This window comes from Candoia aspera, chromosome 3, assembly GCF_035149785.1.
Source record: "Candoia aspera isolate rCanAsp1 chromosome 3, rCanAsp1.hap2, whole genome shotgun sequence".
NCBI lineage: Eukaryota > Metazoa > Chordata > Lepidosauria > Squamata > Boidae > Candoia > Candoia aspera.
Window position 1 is genome coordinate 208,949,827 of NC_086155.1, and position 19,437 is coordinate 208,969,263.

At 53.6% G+C, this 19,437-nt stretch overlaps 1 protein-coding gene across 2 annotated transcripts; it reads right to left on the reverse strand.

Moving 5' to 3' along the window:
* Positions 1-315: 315 nt before the first annotated feature.
* Positions 316-12,430, reverse strand: LOC134494545 (cytochrome P450 11B, mitochondrial-like). 2 transcript variants are annotated; one of them, XM_063299791.1, is made up of 9 exons: positions 12,143-12,430; positions 6,426-6,581; positions 5,414-5,613; positions 3,897-4,100; positions 3,029-3,183; positions 2,099-2,265; positions 1,525-1,603; positions 812-1,003; positions 316-512 (listed from the first exon to the last, which is right to left on the reverse strand). In XM_063299791.1, exons 1-9 carry the CDS (start codon positions 12,400-12,402, stop codon positions 399-401), a joined length of 1,527 nt encoding a protein of 508 aa, XP_063155861.1. In that variant the 5' UTR covers positions 12,403-12,430; the 3' UTR covers positions 316-398. The 2 variants fall into 2 exon arrangements, with proteins under 2 accessions (XP_063155861.1, XP_063155862.1); XM_063299792.1 differs by lacking the exon at positions 6,426-6,581.
* Between the last annotated feature and the right edge of the window lie 7,007 nt (positions 12,431-19,437).

Genomic DNA, 19,437 nt, shown 5'->3' on the forward strand with positions numbered 1-19,437 from the left:
GGGCAGTGTGGGCCACCACTCCTCTGATAGAAGGCTATAAATCGCTGGACATTGGCAGCACATTTATTTTTACTTAATTTCCAACAAAACATTCCTGATCCTTTGGACCAGCTTGCACACCTTAAACTGAGGAAAAAACCTCAGAAAAATAAAATTAAGAAGTAGGGGGAAGCTGCTGCTTTGATGTTTCTCTGCGTAAGGCCTCCCCCCCCCCCCGCCTGCCACCAAAACTAATCGCAAAGGGAGAAGCAGCTCCCAACAGAACCTGCTGGGTGGAGGAAGGTGGAGCTGGGGGGCTTCCCAGCCTTTGACTGTTGGGCGGGTGCTTGTCCCTTCCTCGGCCACCTGCAGAATGAAGGCGACGGGCTGGTGGCCGGGGCGGCCCACACGAGGAGCCCCTACTCAGTGGGGCGGAAAGTGAGCCGAGGTGGTTTTTCTGGCTTCAGGATGAAGCTGTAGATGGTCCTGATGTCTGCCTTGGAGACGGTATCAATCTTGAAGTTCCGCAGAATCTGGAAGAGCCCCCGCAATAGGCGTGAAGGGCGTCTGGTGAATGACGCTGCTTGGGGCCCATTGAGGGCTCTTTCCAGGGCCGCTCCCTTGCCTCCCCCTGTGCAAATCTGCCCTTCAGATTCATTGGGCTTTACTAATCCCCAGCTGGCTTCCTGGGGGATGAAATCTAGCAAAGCGTGCAGAGGCTTCCTTCTGCACTGTGTGGAGGGGCAGCACCCAGCACCCTAGATGGACCGGTAGGCTGTCCGGACCACCCCGCCCCCCCCCTTGGGGGAGGCTGGGCCCGGCCTGGACTCACGTGCATGAGGAAGAGCATCATCTCAGCCTCCGCCAGCCTCCGCCCGATGCACTGCCGAGACCCGAAGCCAAAGGCCAGGGCCTGGAAGCTGTGGTCCTCCTTGCCAAGCCAGCGGGTGGGCTTGTACTGCTCTGGGTCAGCAAACACCTCTGGGCTCCGGCCCATGGAGTAGAGTCCCACCTGGCACAAAGTCTGAGTGGAAGGAGGGAGACACCCTGAGGAGGCAGCCGATGCCACGCTCGCTCCTGGTGGCAGGGCAGGCGCTTCTGCCATGGAGCTACCTGGTATTCCAGGTGGTGACACCCGGCTCCCTTGCTTTTGATATTGCACCCCGGCTGGCATTGTTTCAAAGCCCCTAGTTACTCCAGGACATTTTGCAGTCAATTCTCCACCACCCTTATACATCTCATTAGCCACTGGTTGTGGTCAGAAGAGAGGCAGGGGAATGGCATCCTTCAGCCAAGCCAGCCTCATCCAAGCATCATGTGTGAAGAGGCCATCGAGAACCAAAAGGCAGAGGTTGCTAGGGGCCAGATCTGGTCTCCTGCTCCCTAGACTTGGTTTTAACTGGAGTTTGACCTTTGGGAGGCAATTCCTCTGCCCCAATTTCCACCACTGAGCTAAAGAGTCTCCACAGGTCAAGGAACGTCAGCCCTGGCCTGTGATTTGTGGAGCTGGTGAGCAGGCACCCCCTTAAGCCATCAGGCACTTACACCAGCTGGCACACAATAATTCTGGAGCACCACATCTCGTACTGGGTAGCGCTGGATGGTAATCCCCACAGGGTACAGCCTGCAACAGAAGGAGGAAAAAGGCGTGACGGTGGTTCTTCATTCCATCTCCCCAGCTCTCCTGCCTGGAGAGGGTAGACAGTCATTGTTTTTCCTGATGGTTTTAAAGATTCCGTGATGAGTATTGTTTCTGTGATGGTTAAAGGCAGCAGGCTAGAAACCAGGAGACTGAATTTGAGTCGTGCCTTAGGCACAAAGCCAGCTGAGCGACCTTGGGCCAGTCATTTTCTCTCAGCCTTGGGAAGAGGACACTGGCAAGTCACTTCTGAAAAAATGTTGCCAAGAAAATTGTCCATGTAGTCACTAGGAGCCAAGACTGATTTGAAAGCACTCAAAAGTGCCTTATACTTTGAGGTTGTTGGTTTTCCACTGTTGTTTAATCATTGTACCTGGATTTAGGCCATCCCATGATGGTCCCCACAGGAGACACATTCAGTTAGAAACCCCTCTCTGCCCAGGCCCCTCCGAGGCCCCCTCCCACGACCTCCCCCCTTACCTCAGCGTTTCCTTAATGGCTCCCTTGAGCAGGGGCATTGCGTTCAGCACCTTGGAGAGTTCCCGGGAGCCCTGCGCCTGGGCTTCCTTGATCTCCCCCTGGATGGTGGTCTGGACCTGTGGGTTGCGGGCCAGCTCAAATAAGGTAAAGAGCAGGGGCATGGCTGTCTGGTGGGGGAGCCGGGGTGAAGAAAGCAGGGAGAGAGAGAGAGAGAGTTAAGTGTCTCAGGCAGGAAGATTCAGCCCAATGCTGGTCCTGTGGGTGACCTGGCTTTCAGCCTTTAAGCCAATGTTATCACCCTCATGGCTTTCCCTGAGACCAATTTTTGAAGTGGCTACCTCAAGAATGGTCTGCACCCAGCAGGGCCACTGAAACAAGAAGCCTTTCAAAGTGTAGGACAAGGGGGCCCTTTTGGACCCCTTTCCCACTGCATATATCATCTTCCCTCAACTTGAGAAAGCAGCTCATGGGGAGCAGGCAACATCCGGGCTCTTGGCCAGCATCTTTCTTTAGTTGAGTGGCTTAGGATCTTTTGGAAAGCTGGTATTCAAAACCAGTTTAAAGAATGATTGTTGGCTGCTACTAATTTTATTACAACCTGCAGAAGCTGCATCACAGATATTGTTCTCAGGTGCTAGCAAAGTTGTGTTGTGAATCAGCACAAGAATAGAGTGAAAGATCCCATGCTAAAGATAAAAACTGGGGGAAACTCAGAGGTCTGTCCCACTCTATTCCTAGAGTTTCCCACCCAGCACTGTAGCCCGAGGCCGCCTCTGTGGAGAGCACTAGCGCCCATGCATACACTGCCAACTGCCATGGACATGAGAGGGGCAAAGTGCCAAGTGATACCATGTGTGTTACATGATCATGGTGTGCACGACATCACTGTGGTTCCTTAGAAATACTTATGTGGCCCATATGTGCACTCACCGTGTCAACGCCCCCAGCTGTTAACTCAGTGATGTTGGCCTTGATGGAATCGAGAGGCAGCTCAGCTTGGACCAGCAGCTCTGCCATGATCCCAGAGTATTTGCGGGGCTTCCCCAGGCAGAACTCCTGGTAGATATTCTGGATGCATTTGTCAGCTGGAAGAAAGAACCCAAGGAGTGAAACCACCCATAAGAAGCACCTGAGACCCAGGCCCTGCTGTACGTGATGTGCAGTACCCAGGACAGGGAAGAATCTGAATGGAAACGGTGTGTGTGTGTGTGTGTGTGTGTGTGTGTGCACGTGCTGTGGACCTCCTGGGGCCCTAAAGGACTTTGCAGGAGGAAAGGGAGTGCAAGGAGGCCACGTGTCCCCAAACACCCGATAGCATCCAAGTCCAAGTTCGCACATCTCTAAGGAGAAGTGCTGGACCTTGTGAGATCCTCAAGGAGACCATCCCTCTCCTAGGATGATGGCTTCAGGACCAGTAGGGTGGGCAGGTTCAGCCATGCTGAAGCAGCTTCCTCCCTTCTGGGGCCCTTCAGCCACATGGGCTGCTTCTCCCATCACCTCCAATCAGAGGTGATGCATTATGTAGGGAGCCAGACAGGGGTGCCTGATCTAAACAAAGGTCCAAATGGCCTGAGGCTGGAAGGCAGATGCTATCCCTGAAGCAACTGCTCTCTCTCAGTGAACTTCAGCCAGCTCAAGTCTTTGTGCCCCAAACCCCTTCTCTGTTGTGTCATTTTGCTCAATTGCCCCTCTCTCACCCACCCATCCTGTTTTGCAGCAATCCTTCAGGCCTCTTGCTTCCTGTTGGAAGTGATCTGCTACCCGCCAGACCCCCCTGCCCAGTTCCTCCAAGGCTGACCATGCTTGAAGATAGTATCCCAGGACTTCAGATGGTCCTGCCAGAGCCTGTTGTTCACCCAACGCATAACGCCTGGTGGAATGAAGAGCAGAGGCAGCGTGGTCTGCAGCATGGTCTCCACGGCACTTATGAACTGCTGCGACTCAGGCTTGGGAGACTCCTCCAGAAGGCCCAGGCGCTCTCCATACAAGGCATAGCTGCTGGCTGTTGGGTTGAGGGTTGCAGGGAGAGGATAAGGTCAGGGAGAAGGTCCCAGCCAGAGGGAGGGAGGGAGGGAGGGAGGGAGGGAGGGAGAAGTGCAATCACCCCCCAGTTTAGGGCTAGGATGGTTATTTGGGCCATTTTACCCCTTACAGAATTCTCATACAAAGAAGAGATCAGGATGATGCCTAATACCTGGGGAGATACCGTGTGTCACTCACCAGTTCCTCCATTGGCCTTCCCCACTTTGGTATCCTCCAGATATGGCAGACCACAATTCCCCTTCCAAGTGCTCTTGAAGTGGCTAGTTATACTTGCAGATTAGGACTGTGTCTGCACATCACGTTTAACTTAGTTCCTGAATTAACTGGTTTCCTGGATTTCCCCAATCCACTGAACTCTGAACTATCCCATTGCGAGGGTGGCTTCGCTCACAAGACTGAGCCCCAGACCAAGTCACAAGGTTAAGACTACCAAGCTCAGCTGGTTGGGTGAATGCAGCTGTGAGATCTTTGACCAAACTGGTTACCTAGCTTAAGTGGCCCAGTGTAGGGCCTCTCCTGCATAGTTCGGCCCTGAACCCTTGGTGGTGGAAATCTGGTGTCAGCTCAGCGTTCCAGGGGTTTGCCTACATCGTAACGTTTCGCATGTCATGTTTCTGATCCGTGTCCGCCACCTGCGGGGCGGGGAATTCCAGCCCTGCCAGGGTGTTATCTTTGTGCTGCCCCGAACGAATGTGTGTTTGGGTTAGGACATGTATTCAAGGTTACTTCCCAGGCAGATGTGTGACGCTTGCCAATGCTGGGAGGGGGGGGTTGCGATGTTGGGGTGGGGGGCGGGATCGGCTTGGAGGCGAGGGTTTTTAGGTTGTATTTGGCGCGCTTTTGCTCATTCTCAGCTTTCTTCATATTTGCATACTGTCCTTTCAATAAATCAGTTTTATTCACTAAACTCTGGTGAGACTGACTTCGTTGGGATAAGGCAATCATTACATCTAGTAGACCCCTCACAGCTCTTGCAACTGCCTGCTTCAGATCTGCTTCGGATCTGCTTTGGATCTGCTTTGGATCTGCTTTGGATCTGCTGGAGGGCTGCAGGCCAGTTGCGGGCCCTTGTTCTGTTCTCTTCCGAGCACTGCACGGCCTGTATACGGAAGGAGGCCAGCTGAACCCAGGCTTTCAGAGAGGCCATGAGAAGAAGCCACCCGGCCTACTGGACGGCAAGAGATGCTCCGACTTGGGGAGGTGGGGTGGGGTGCATGCAGAACTGGGCAAGATCATGCTGGGATGAGGCCATCTTGAAGGGACTGCCTGTACCTTCCAGCGTGAAGCGGAAGAGGTCATGATAAAGATCCACTGTCAGAGACCCTCGCGTGTTCTTCCTGACCTGCCGGTGCATGAAAGCCACAAAATCCTCAGCCACTGTGTTGAGGAAGGGCAGGAACTTGCGGGTACCAGCAGGACTGATCACCTCCTTGTTGAGGATTAGCCGGTCCGAGCGCCACTCTTCCCCATTCCTGCAGAACAAGATCAGCCCACAGGTGAGACCTGGCCTGGCCTGGCCTGGCCAGGGAGTGTGACCTGCAGCTCCCAGCTTTTCTCAGTGAAAAAGCTCCATCCCCCCGACCACTGCAGGGCCCTCCCTCATCTCTGCTTTCTCTCCTTGTGCCTCAGTAGCCCTCCTCAATCCAGACCCTTCCCCTTTTGCCCTGTTCCACTCAGGCCCCCTCAGACCCTTCCTTCCATGAAGGAAGGGGGGCCTTGGGCTGAAGAAGCCTTCCCCTATCTGGGGACCAGCAACCTTCTGTGTGCAATGGTTACCTTCTACCAGCACATGCCTGTAATAAAAAGGAAAGCCCCAAACACTTCCAGGCCATGGTTTTATTATGCAACCTCATGTACACAGGGCTTCAGGAGGGGTTCAGATGACAGTCCTGAAACTCCCCTGTCTCTCTTGGTGGGTTGCTCCATCTCCTTCTAGGGACAATCCACCAAGGAGGTAGAGCACTAACTGTGGTTGAAGTTGGAGGCCTCCACCCCCATCAGCCCAGCTCTTCAGCAAGATGCCTGCTGCTCACTTTGGACAGGTTCCTTGGAACCCCTGGGATGTGTTCAAAGCATGAGATGTGCCTACCGTTCCCAGGCTGATGCTTTGCCAACGTGCCCCATGCCAACTCCCAGGGGTTCAAGCCAGCACAGCTGCCGCCCTTGTGGCTGAAGGGAGACCTCAGTTTGGGGGAAGGCGCCTTGCCGGTCAGAGCAGGGCTGACTTAATCCGAAAGTGTGGCTGCCCACAACAGCCTTCGGAGAGACCCTCCCCCTAACTTACAATAGGAAGACACCGCACTTGTGGCTCCTCAATCCGCGGTGGGCCAGCCATGAATCTATGCCCATTCGGCGTGGAAAAATCCCCTCCGTCTGGAAAAGCTGGGCAGCATCTTGTGGCAGGAACACATTGACGCTGTCATGGCTGCCCACTGTCTCCCTACAAAATAAAGAGGAGCAGGCTGGGGCTCCCAAGGTCACTGAGAGAATACTGCCCACCTGCTCTGCTCTTCCAGGATCTGGACCAGAGCAAAGAGCCTGCACCTCTGCCCTAAAGACTGTATAAGAAGGAGGGGGAGACACAGCACCACCTGCCTTGCAAGATCCTGCTATTCTAGCCAATCCCAGTAAAAGAAGTTTTAGCCTTCCTGGGGAGTGCGTTTCCTGGTCTGGCCTACCTGGTAGGACTGACAACAAGCTGCTTAACCACACACACACACACACACACACACACACTGCCTACTGCATCAGGCAGTCTTGTCTGCCTTGGGGAAGGCTAAAGGCCCAGGTGCTGTGGGGCCAAGGGTGTTCCAGAGCAAGGGGGTCGCAGTGTGGAAGGTCTGCCTTCAGGCCCACACCCCCTTGGATTGTTGTAGAAATGGGACCTTCAGCATCTCTCCCCTGCATGCACAGGCAGGCCAGGCAGATTTTGCTCAGAGGAGATGATCTTTAAGGTACCCTGAAGCCAAGTCTTGTATGGCTTGAGAGGTCAAAAGCAGCACATTGACTGGGACTCAGAAGCCCATTAGCAACCCAAGCAGCGACTGGAAAATGCTGTGACAGGTGTGGAGTGGCTCTCACCTGCTAACAAGCTGGCCACCACATTTGGAACCAGCTGTGACTTCCGCAACATGTTCATCACAGCCCCATTTTGGGCACATTATAGAAATCTGACTTCATGGTGATCAGGCCATGAGTTCTAGCCAGAACCACAAACCCAGGACAACCCCTAAGATGTAGAATTGCTCCTTCAGGAGAAGAGCGCCCCCACCCAGAACCACAATTCCCTGTTATCTACTCTTGCCAACAGGACCAACAGGAACTCCATCTTGCTGGAGTCCAAGCTTACTCTGTTCATTCAGACTCTCAGATACCACCAGGTTAGGGCTTCACAGCTTCTCCAAGTCTGAGGTGGTGACGTAAAGTTGAGAATCGCCAGTGTCCATCCCACGGCCCAGACCAGCAGATGACCTCTCCCGGCAGCTTTATATGGAGGTGGCCCAGCAGGGGGAGATAGCTGTGTAGGCTTGCAATACCCCACCCTGGAAGAGCCACCATCCAACCACTCCCACTGATGGAAATGGCCCATTATGTTAGCTTTATGATGCACTGTACATTTTTTCCTCCTTACTGATATCAGCTGTTTACTGTTGTTACAACGAGAATCAGAAAGTGAAGCAGCACTTGTAGAAAGTATAAATTGTGGTGGCGGCACGTTGGGATGATGCAGAGGAGATGTGCACCAGAAAGCTGTGCAGAGACCCATCCCCCTGCGAGCCAAGGGGAGAGCGGTGGTGACTGTCCCCACCCATGCCCCTGGCGAAGATGACTCCTCCCCACCAGCTGCAGCTCGGCTGGCTAGGGAACATCTCTACCCAGCCAGCAGAGCTGTTTTAGCTGCCTGGAAAAAGAGCCAGAGACCCCAGTGGCTGGAAAGGCAAGCTCTGCATTACAAAACTCTGCCCCAAGGCAGCAGCACAGGGCAGACTGACTGGCTTCCTGCCAGGCCAGTGCAGAAGGGACTCGCATTCTCTGGCTGCAAAGGGCTCTGCAAAGGGCTTGTGGGAATTTTGTTTTATGTAGACTAGACACCTGAAAGTATATTTAATAAGAATAATCATTCTGCCACTGGAAAAGCAGTTCAAAAGTCAGTCTCAGAACTGCTGGAACGTCCTGGAGACAGAATTTAACTCATACTGATTGTTGTTTATTCGCTCAGTCGCTTCCGACTCTTCGTGACTTCATGGACCAGCCCATGCCAGAGCTTCCTGTCAGTCGTCAACACCCCCAGCTCCCCCAGGGACGAGTCCGTCACCTCTAGAATATCATCCACCCACCTTGCCCTTGGTCGGCCCCTCTTCCTTTTGCCTTCCACTCTCCCTAGCAACAGCATCTTCTCCAGGATGTCCTGTCTTCTCATTATGTGGCCAAAGTATTTCAGTTTTGCCTTTAATATCATTCCCTCAAGTGAGCAGTCTGGCTATTTCTTGGAGGATGGACTGGTTTGATCTTCTTGCAGTCCAAGGCACTCTCAGAATTTTCCTCCAGCACCACAGTTCAAAAGCATCGATCTTCCTTCTCTCAGCCTTCCTTATGGTCCAGCTCTCACAGCCATATGTTACTACGGGGAACACCATTGCTTTGACTATGCGGACCTTTGTCGTCAGTGTGATGTCTCTGCTCTTAACTATTTTATCAAGATTTGTCATTGCTCTTCTCCCAAGGATTAAGTGTCTTCTGATTTCCTGACTGCAGTCAGCATCTGCAGTAATCTTTGCACCTAGAAATACAAAGCCCTTCACTGCCTCTATGTTTTCTCCCTCTATTTGCCAGTTATCAATCAAGCTGGTTGCCATAATCTTGGTTTTTTTGAGGTTTAGCTGCAAGCCAGCTTTTGCACTTTCTTCTTTCACCTTCATCATAAGGCTCCTCAGTTCCTCTTCGCTTTCAGCCATCAAAGTAGTATCATCTGCATATCTGAGATTGTTAATGTTTCTTCCAGCCTTGGATTCCTCAAGCCCAGCATGTCGCGTGATGTGTTCTGCGTACAAGTTGAATGGGTAGGGTGAGAGTATACAGCTGATTACTACTCAAGAAATCTGAAAAGAGGATGCTCCTTCACCAATCCCACCAAGTTGGGGATTGAAAATGTCCTCCTGCCTTTCAGATTCCCTAAATGCATTTTCCAGCTGTAAACATCTTCTCCAAACACTGTCTTGTTCCTTCCAAAGAGCTCCACTTTGGGGCCCCTTTTGCTAGATCCTGAGAGCTCCTCCATTTCTTAACGCTGTTTGCTGCTCCTGGGGGAACCCCATTCTTCCCCTGCTGACTCTCTAGCTTCCTGTTGGTCCAGAATGTCGAAACCTCCTTTCTCAGCTATGATCGCAGAGCCATTTGCTCCTTGACACCTGCCCCTGCCAGCAGGAACTTGACATTTGCCTTCTGCTCTTCTTTCCGAGGCCTCTTTTAGGAGCTTCCTTGTTTATTCTTCTTGATATATTCAGAGTATCTGTGGGCTTTTTAAATTGTGTGCACTCTCAGCAAGTTACTCAGAATGCTTGCAATGCATTAAAATGTTCTTCCTAACTTGTAATATCCAGCCCACTTTTCCCCAAGATCAAATCAGGGAATGTTCCTGAATAGGTTGCTTTTAACTGATCAATGTATCAGGGACTTCTGGTCTCACTCAAGAATCCTCTCTGCTTTTGTACATCTGAGGAAACATCTTCACCACCACCACCATCCTGAGTTGTCTGCATTACAGGTAGTCCTCGCTTAACAACAATTCGTTTAGTGATGGTTTGGACTTATGACGGTGCTAAAAACCTGACTTATGACCGGTCCTCACGCTTACAACCATTGCTGCATCCTCACAGTCACATGATCACAATCTGGGCACTTGGCAACTAGTTTGCATTTATGACCATTGCAGCATCACATGGTCACATGATCGCCATTTTTGACCTTTGACCTTCCCGGCCGGCTTCTGGCAAGCAAAATCAATGGGGAACCACATGATCCACTTAATAATCACATGATTCACTTAATGCCCAGGGTGATTTGCTTAATGACCACTGCAAAGAAGGTCATAAGATCAGGTCAGATTTGCTTAATGATAGCTTCACTTAGCAACTGAAATTCTGTTTCCAGTTGTGGTCATTAAGCGAGGACTACTTGTATGGTTTAAGATTGGGAAAGGAGTACGGCAGGGCTGTATACTCTCACCCTACCTGTTCAACTTGTACGCAGAACACATCATGCGACATGCTGGGCTTGAGGAATCCAAGGCTGGAGTTAAAATCGCTGGAAGAAACATTAACAATCTCAGATATGCAGATGATACCACTTTGATGGCTGAAAGCGAAGAGGAACTGAGGAGCCTTATGATGAAGGTGAAAGAAGAAAGTGCAAAAACTGGCTTGCAGCTAAACCTCAAAAAAACCAAGATTATGGCAACCAGCTTGATTGATAACTGGCAAATAGGGGGAGAAAATGTAGAAGCAGTGAAAGACTTTGTATTCCTAGGTGCGAAGATTACTGCAGATGCTGACTGCAGTCAGGAAATCAGAAAACGCTTAATCCTTGGGAGAAGAGCAATGACCAATCTCGATGAAATAGTTAAGAGCAGAGACATCACACTAACAACAAAGGTCCACATAGTTAAAGCAACGGTGTTCCCCATAGTAACATATGGCTGCGAGAGCTGGACCATAAGGAAGGCTGAGAGAAGGAAGATTGATGCTTTTGAACTGTGGTGCTGGAGGAAAATTCTGAGAGTGCCTTGGACTGCAAGAAGATCAAACCAGTCCATCCTCCAGGAAATAAAGCCAGACTGCTCACTTGAGGGAATGGTATTAAAGGCCAAACTGAAATACTCTGGCCACATAATGAGAAGACAGGACACCCTGGAGAAGGTGCTGATGCTAGGGAGAGTGGAGGGCAAAAGGAAGAGGGGCCGACCAAGGGCAAGGTGGATGGATGATATTCTAGAGGTGACGGACTCGTCCCTGGGGTAGCTGGGGGTGTTGACGACCGACAGGAAGCTCTGGCGTGGGCTGGTCCATGAAGTCACGAAGAGTCGGAAGCAACTAAACGAATAAACAACAAACTTGTACATAGGTTCCTTTTACAAGTCTCCCTCCTTGTGAGGGAGTTCTCCATTCTGCTGAGAAGGATGCAGTCCCTGCCTTGCAGTCCAAGGACTTCACAGGCCACAGCTCTAAATTACTGCTCTGTCAGGAAGCTGGACTCAGGTTCATTAACCCACCTTACTGCCACCATACCATGCTTCCCAGGCTGCATCTCCTGGAGGGGAACCCCACATAGCCAGCCAGAATGCAAGACTAGATGTGGATGTTTAAAGCCCTGTAGGAAAGAAAATGACGTGGCCCCACCTGCCACTGCCCCTAGGGCTCCCTTGCCATTTTAGTCCAGATGCCCCCAGACCGTATACTTATTTAGTTAATAAGCTAGCTGGAACTCCTTTTGAATAAAAGAAAGGGGATTGTGCCAAAACTTCCCAGCTCCTTTCCAGTATCTATGGATCATGACCTGGAACAAACAATCAGTAGACTTGAACCCGGCCTTTGTCTAAAGCAGACTCTCCCCAGATATGGTGAACCTCCAACCCATCATCCTCAACCAACCTGCCTGATGTTATAAATCAATATAATGTACTTCAGGCAGGTTGGTTGAGGATAATGGGTCAGAGGTTCACCATATCTGGGGAGAGTCTGCTGAACTGAGGTGTTATAACATTTCAGACAGGCCATTCTGGGGAGGGCTTTGCTTTTCTGTGAAATAAAATTAATTAACCTAAAAATGAAGATGACTGGGTTGCATTTCTTTTGGTATCTGACTCTCTCTCTCTCTCTCTCACACACACACACACACACACAAGTGGTCTCAGGTGACCCAGACCAGCCGTACAGCAGGGCCAATCCCACCCCTCCTTAAAGTTGTGAGTGGGAGCCAAATGACCCACCGAGATGGGGGACTCACCTGTAGATGGGTCCAAGGTTCTGGAAGTTCTTGTCCATGACGTGATGGAAGTTTTGGAAGCCATTGCTCCTCCAGAACTGATAGAGGTTCACCCAGGCATTGTGCCCACTGCGTGGAATGGCCTCAAAAGGCAGCACCTTGGAGGGACTCGGCTTAGACACCACAGCTGGGGCCACTGAGTGGCAAGGCCGCTCCATCCGGAAGGCCCGGGAAAGGCCGGTGTGAGCAGACCGGGGGCTTAGAAGGCTGCATGCCCCCATCTCCTGTCTCGGTCAGTGTCCCCTGCCTGCTCTGGGCTCACTCAGAAGGAGAGCAAATGGGGGCTCTTTTATCTGAGTGCACCTCCCCCTGCCCAAGGACAACTGTCCCAGCAGCGCAGGGCGGGGGGAGCCAGGCATCGTCTGCCCAAACCCTTTCCCTCCTGCTTCTTCATCTCACCTGCTGCCGCTAAGCCAGGAGGGGGTGAGGGGCTCTGAGACCAAGGAGAGGTGTTGAAATTGAGGGATGAACAAGAACTAGGATTCTGAACTATGTGGCCAGGAAAGGATGCCAAGGAATTACTATCTTTATCCAAAAGGAAGACAACCTTGAATCTAAGATGACCCCCCACAGCAGAAAATTATACTGGCTTCCCGGCTGCTCTATGCTCTAAATCTGCTCTGAATCTAAAAGAGATCTTCTCATTTTATAGGCAAATTATTCCAGAGGTAATCTTCCTTTCAGGTACTAGAGAAAATTCTACATTTTCTTCAGATTTTGAAGAATTGTGGGTCTTGATATCAAACACCTGGGTCTTCCTAGAACCACAGAATCCTAGGGTTGCAAGGGACCTTGCAGGTCTTCTAGTCCAACCCCCTGCCCAAGCCCCAGGCAGGAGTCCTCAGACCATCTCGGACAAACGGTTGTCCAATCTTTCCTTGAAAACCTCCAGCGATGGAGCACCCACCCCTCCGGGAGGCCAGCCGTTCCACCGCTCAACAGTTCTCACTGTCGGGAAATTCCTCCTTGTGCCCAGGTTGGGTCTCCCTCTATGAAGAGCTTCCCCACATGGCTTCTTGTCCCGCCCTCGGGTGCCATGGAGAACAGATTGACGCCCTCCTCCCCTTGGCAGCCCTTCCAGTACGGGAAGCCTGTCATGCCTCCCCTCGGTCTTCTCTTCGTCAAGCTAAATGTACCCGTTCCTCTAGCCGTTCTTTGTAGGACTGAGCCTCCAGGCCCCTGGTCATCTTTGCTGCTCTTTGCTGCACCCTGTCTAGGGCCTCGGCATCTTGTCTGCATGGTGGTGACCAGAACCGGAGGCAGCATTCCAAGTGGGGCCCCAGCAGTGCAGTCTAGGGCGGTACCGTCACTCCCCGTGATCTTGATGCCATCCCTTGGTTGATGCAGCCCAGGACTGTGCTGGTTTTCTTGCAGCTGCAGAACACAACTGGCTCATCCTTAAGCGGTATTAGTTACACCCAGATCCCTCTCGTAGGCACTGTTGTGGAGCCAGGCACTGCTTGGACCTGTGCATCTGGTTCTTCCTGCCTAAGTGCAGGACCTTACACTCCTGTTTGTTTGCTTCCCACTTGAATTTGGCAGTGGCCTAAAAGGCAGAAAGGGATAACATTTCTGAAGCTCTTGAGATGAGACTGGGCAGGAGGATGAAAAATTTTAAAAAGGTGCACATTCAAAAAACTTACCCTGGGGTAAAATTCTCTCTGCTCCATCTGCAGACCTCAAGTCACATCAAGAGGGCCAGGAAACACACCACACACACACACACACACACACACACACAGCACGTTTTGCAAGAGAGTGACTTGAACCCCAGGATCCATTTGGAGGATGTGTTAAAGGCTTAGCGATGCCTCCCAGCTTCCAGGGTCATTAAAGATGCACCTTGAGCAGCGGGGAGTGGAGGAACCGGGATGAATTTGGCAGGAAGGTGCCTTTCTGGTGGGCTGACTGACGCCTCCAGTCCAGGGAGCTGCACCCATCCAGCCCTGAATGGAGGAGGGGAGGGGGTTCCAAAGGCTCCAGGGGCTCACAGGGCATGGGAGGGGGGCATGGCGCCTGTCCCATGGGTTCCAAATGATGTGCGCAGAGGCCCTTTTCCCTCTGAACTTCTCCCTTTGCTAAAAATACTGCAAAGGCAAGGAGGGCAAGGCTGGGCGGCGCGGGGTGGGGTGCATTCCTGGAACAGTGGAAGCAGCGGCTCCCTTTGAATCAGTGCGCAGACCTGGAGGGGCTTCCCACAGAGGGTGCGGTGCAAGCTTGCCACCGCCCTCTGCTGCCCCTTCCCCCAAGGCTGACCACTCCAAGTGGAAGCGGGACGCCAGGAGGCCGCTGGGGAAATTTCCAAGATGAAACTGGGAGGAAGGAGCCCTTTTCTTCTCCTTTCTTGTTTGCTGCTCCCTTTTCCAACACTGCGATTGTGGGCCAGGCCAGGCCAGGCCAGACTGTGGCTCTGCACTTTGCGGATGCTTGGAAGTGCAAAAGGGTGGAAAGTGCCCTGCACCAAGGCAGAGCAGACACTCCAAGGGTTTTCTCTGCCCCTCCAAGGTTGTGGCTGATGGGCAGCAGGGGCTCCCCAAGCCAGTAGTCCTGTAGTCCCCCACCCCACCCCACCCCCAGGAATGGCAGCAACGGAAGCTGGGCAAAGCCCTGAGCCCTGCCCCTGAGGGTCAGCTAAGGCCCTGAAGAGCAGCTGGGGATCGGCAGACCCATCTCAAGCACGAAGGCACCGTGCTTGAGGCTCTGCCAGAGGGGGGTGCTTCTGAAAGGGTTCAGGGGTGGGTAAGCAGGAGGGACCTTCCCAGGAACTGCCCCGTGGGTCTGGTCTGCTTTGCCTGTGGATGCCCCCTGACACAGGCTGCCAGACCAACTTCCACCCCCACCTCTTGTGGGCTGCATCTCCTTTGACTCCAGAGTTTGGGTCATGGATCCTCCCCCACCTCCTCCCAACTGGGGTCACTCCCTTCTGCCTGCCCTGTACCCTCAAAAGCCTTTTGGATCACCCCCAGCCACCACTTGGCACTGAGAAGGAAGGGACACCATATTGCAGGCCAGGCAGCCATCAAAGGGAGGGAGGGGCTGGAAGATCAGAGGGGAGGGGTGCTCTTTCTCTGGGCTCCCTCCCCCTCCCCCTCCCCCCTCATGCAATCAGCTTGTCTCATCCTGCAGTGAGTCATCTGAAAGAATAGTGAAGTCACTTTGCATAATATATTTCAAATCTTACAGGGACAGATGGACAGATACTGAATTATAACTCCCATCATCCACTGTTATCAGCTGTGTGTGGCCATGACAGCCAGACAGACGTGCTGGGAATTGTCAGGGGTATCTGTTGGGGGGGGAATATCAAAAAAGTCGGTACGACAGCCACAACCATGCCCTAAAGCCCTATGACCTGAAAAGGAGCAGGGCTTTGATCACACGGTTGTGCACCACCTTGACTGTAGGCAACCCTGGAATGGTGGTCCAGCCCTTTGGGTGGCACCACATCCTCTTCACAATCCTTAGCAACAGCCCAGGGAAGCAGGCCTCTGCCAGTCGCCATACCATGCAAGCCAAAGAGAGTCCATCGCCCTGGCCCGTCAGGAGAATTTCTGCCCAGGCGGCACTGCCCCAGTCCCAGGGTCACTCCATACTCACCCGTGGGTGGCTGCCTTCAACGGCACAACAGGAGACTTGCTTATGGTGGGGGGAACCATTTGGATGGTCTCTCCAGAACCCAGGCTGGGGGTGGGTGGGTGGGAATTCAGTCTGTGCCACCCTTGAGCTTTTAGAACGTCATGGCCTTGTCCAGGTTGGAGCCAAAGAGGACAAGGGGACCCTGTGACAGATGGGACTCTCTGATAACAGTGTTCAAAATAGCCTCTGTGAGTGATGGATGGATCGGAAAGGCCTTGGAGAGAGGCCCTTGCTGTTGACGTGCTCTGCTGTACATTTTTTTAAATCTCTGCTTCTTCCTGCTCTGTTTATAAAGACATTTGCAAACACTGGAAAAATCTTAGATAAACAGAAAAAGGACCAATCAAAATCCTGACCCATCCAAATTCACCTTAATGGTAACAGCTGTTCAGTTACGCTGGAAGACCTTCTGCACCAGCTCAGTGGTGGGGCGCCAAGCACAGACCACTGACTTCTGCAGGACTCTCTCAGGCCCGCGGGGAAAATGCCATGGTGCCTTGTGGAGCTGTCCTTAAACCAAAGGAAGGTGTGAAAATGAACAATTTGGAAAAAAGGAAAAGAAAAAAAGCAGAGTGAAATCCAGAGTTAGGCTGGTTTGTGCAAGGCAGCTCACTTGGTGTTGGAAATAATCCATTTCCTGGATTCGCACAATATACCAAATTCATCCAAATAGCTGGGGTTGTGGATGACACTAAATCACAAAAAGACTAACCAAGTTTAATCCCAGTTAAACCAGACCTTTTGTGCAGATGCAGCTACCAGCTTTGTACATGGCCTGTTTTAGGGCGTGGCATGAAGCAGCTATGGGCTGCCTCTGGGGGGTGTGCCAGGATCCCATTCTCACTGGGAGGTGAGAATGTTCTTTCCCACACACACACACACCCAGGGCAGCCACCCCAAGGGTTCCATGGAAGGGGGCTATTCAAGGAGAGCTTCACCTCACTTGGAAGAATGGGCCGGTCCATGTCATCCTTGGCGCTCCCTGCCAGCCCTTCCTTGCCCACCCCTTCTGGAACCTCGGAGGTTTCCATGCAGCTTAAAAGAGCCTCTGAGACATGGCAATGCATCACACACCTGAGGGTTGGCCAGATGAGGGCGTGGCTGTTCCTCAGCTCACAAAAGCTTATGGCTTTTAATAATGAAAAGGTGCTGCCAGGCTCCGCCTTTTTTTAAGCCAGTGTCAGAAGAAGGAACAAGATGAGTTGGACATGAGATTAGGGAGGCCTTCTTCCTTCATCCTTCCTTCATTGCCCAGAGCTGGCTTCCCCGTCCCTGTCCCCGTCCCTGTGCCCACTGACACGCATCCTCCCCATGTCTCTCTCCACTGGGGTGCCTGCCAGATGAGTTGGGACTCAAAGGCCTATAATTCCCAGCTGGTACGTCAGAAGGACCCAGGTGGAGAAAAGGACTGTAACGTGGGAGGATGCCTGCATGCACCCCCAGCCTTTGCTTTTGGTGGGACGTAGCAGGTTTGACTCCACAAGGAAGTCTGCCCCTTGTTTTTGTTGTGTTCTGTTGCATTTTTATTGTAGTTTCAAATGTGTTCTGTAGTTTTTAAAACATACACTTATTATTGTGGTTATTGTTGTTGTTGTTGTTGTTATATTGTATTTTCATCCCTCCCTCTCTGCCAGAGATTTCAGGGCACCATATTATTTGGGGCAGGGCAAGTTGAAAGAGCTTAATCGATCCCCGGTCCCTTCAGTTGCATGGTTCATATTGGCCTGTTTAAAACTGCCCTTAAGAACCTGTTGGTACCCCAAAGTGATCACCAGAGGGGCTCCCTTTGGGGTGCTCCCAGGGAGCGGCGCTGAAGAGCACCCGTGCTGCAGCAGTCAGGAGGCTGAAGACAGCGACTCTCCCGGAATTAAGGCCACCACCGAGAAAGGGCCCACCGGCGTGGCGCGCCCCCCACCCCCCACCCCCCAGCTCAGCCGCAGCGCCGGAAAGCCTGTAACGTGGCGCGCTGCCCCACCTAGCGTCCCGTCGGGGAATCGTAGCCCGCAGCTATGACCTTGAAGGAGCGCCGCCCGCTTCCCCCGTGGGAAAACCCCGCCGAAACGGAGTGTGGGCGAAGGGCAACAAGAGTTCTCTGGCCGCCGACCCCCCTCCCGACCTCGCCCGACACTCGCCAAGGCAGCCGAGCCCATCCGCCCGGAGTAGCTGGAGCCGCTGAGCCTGCGCAAAAATTCTGCCCAGAGAAGGGATTTTCCCACGCCGCTTCTCACCGCGACACGAGAAGCGGAGCCCGCCAAATCCCCTGCAATTCAAGGCGCCCAGTCTTCGAGAACCGCAGAAGCCGAGCAGCGGGGTCTCCTGATGGGCGCCGCCCTCCCTGAATCGGCCGTCCCGTCCTCCCTCTCCGGGCTAGGAAGCGGGGCGCACGCGCTTCTTCACCGTAAGGACAGCTCCCGGGCTTCGCTGCGGCCAGGGAGGGGGGGACTGAAGGGGGAGGGCTCCGCGAGAGGTGCGCCGGGCTGGTCTCGGCCCCGCAGCCGCACCCCGCTAGAGGACCGCAGGGCGCCTGGTTGAGAAGGGGGCGGCGCCGATTTGTAGGAGCGACCCAGGGCCTGCGGAAGGCAGCCGCGCGGAGGTCCTCGGACCGGTGGTCCTCCCGCTCGGCCTGGGCAGCCGGAGCCGCGCAGCTTTCCTCCCACGAACAGCGGCTGCCGGATTTCACCTCGCCCTAATCGCGAACTAATCCGGCTGAGAGAGGGTGACTCCTCGGGACCCTCCCCCGAAGCGAGGGGAGGGAACCGGGGCAGACGCAGGCGGACTCCTCAAGGGAAGACGGGAGTGGCTGCAAAGAGCATCAGGGGTTGGGGGTCCGATTCATCCCCTCACCAAGAAAATGCCGAAATCGCTCTAGAAGACTCCCGTGGAGGCAGCTGCAGCCTCGAACCTGGCTGTGGACGACGGGGAATGCTTCCGGGGGCCCCGATGTGGGGGAGGCCGCGTTGAAGAATCCGCCTGCTCCTCTTTGCTCTCCGGGTGGTGGGAGAGGAGCGGCGCGCCCCTTTGCAGACCCCCGCTCGGAGCCGCTGACGAAAGCAGCAAGCAGGACCCCGCCCGCCCTTTCCCCTGCTGCTGGCGCGCACGCCCTTCGGGGCAGAGGCTCCGAGTCCTTCGGGCGTTTCTCGCGCTGGTTCGCGTCAAGTAAAGGCCGCCTGTCTTCCCTGGTCGAGGTCGAAGGCAACGGCAGCAGGGTCGCCCGAGGGGCTCTGCTCGCGCCACTGCAGGGGCCTGTCGCGGTCCGATTCCGGACCAGGCCGACGGGGGCGAGGGGAGGAGGGGGCCCGCCTTTCCTCCGGGCACTGAGGAATTAAGCGCCGCCCGCCACCACAATCGGGCCCGTTCACCTCGCGCTGAGACCCGGCGATTCGCCGGACTGCAGTTGCACTCAAGCCCTGGGACTTCAGACAGTCGAGTGCCTTCGGAGGGAGGCAGGGAGGCAGGGAGGCAGGGAGGCAGGGAGCGCGTGATACCTTCTCCAAAGTACTGTATGCTGGGACTTGTAGTCTTGGGGGGCTGAGCATGTGACTTCCCCGTCCGCATCTCTGCAACCTCTCTGCTCGCCACTTCTGGGAAAATTCCGCCACCCCCCACCCCCGCAGCAAAAG

What these genes read in the sequence shown, in the direction of transcription:
- LOC134494545 (XM_063299791.1), bottom strand. Translation starts at nt 12,402, where the DNA reads ATGGGGGCATGCAGCCTTCTAAGCCCCCGGTCTGCTCACACCGGCCTT. An exon ending in AACCTTGGACCCATCTACAG is followed by an intron (nt 6,582 to 12,142) that starts GTGAGTCCCCCA and finishes TTTATTTTGTAG; the next exon opens with GGAGACAGTGGGCAGCCATG. An exon ending in TGATGCTCTTCCTCATGCAC is followed by an intron (nt 513 to 811) that starts GTGAGTCCAGGC and finishes GGGCTCTTCCAG; the next exon opens with ATTCTGCGGAACTTCAAGAT.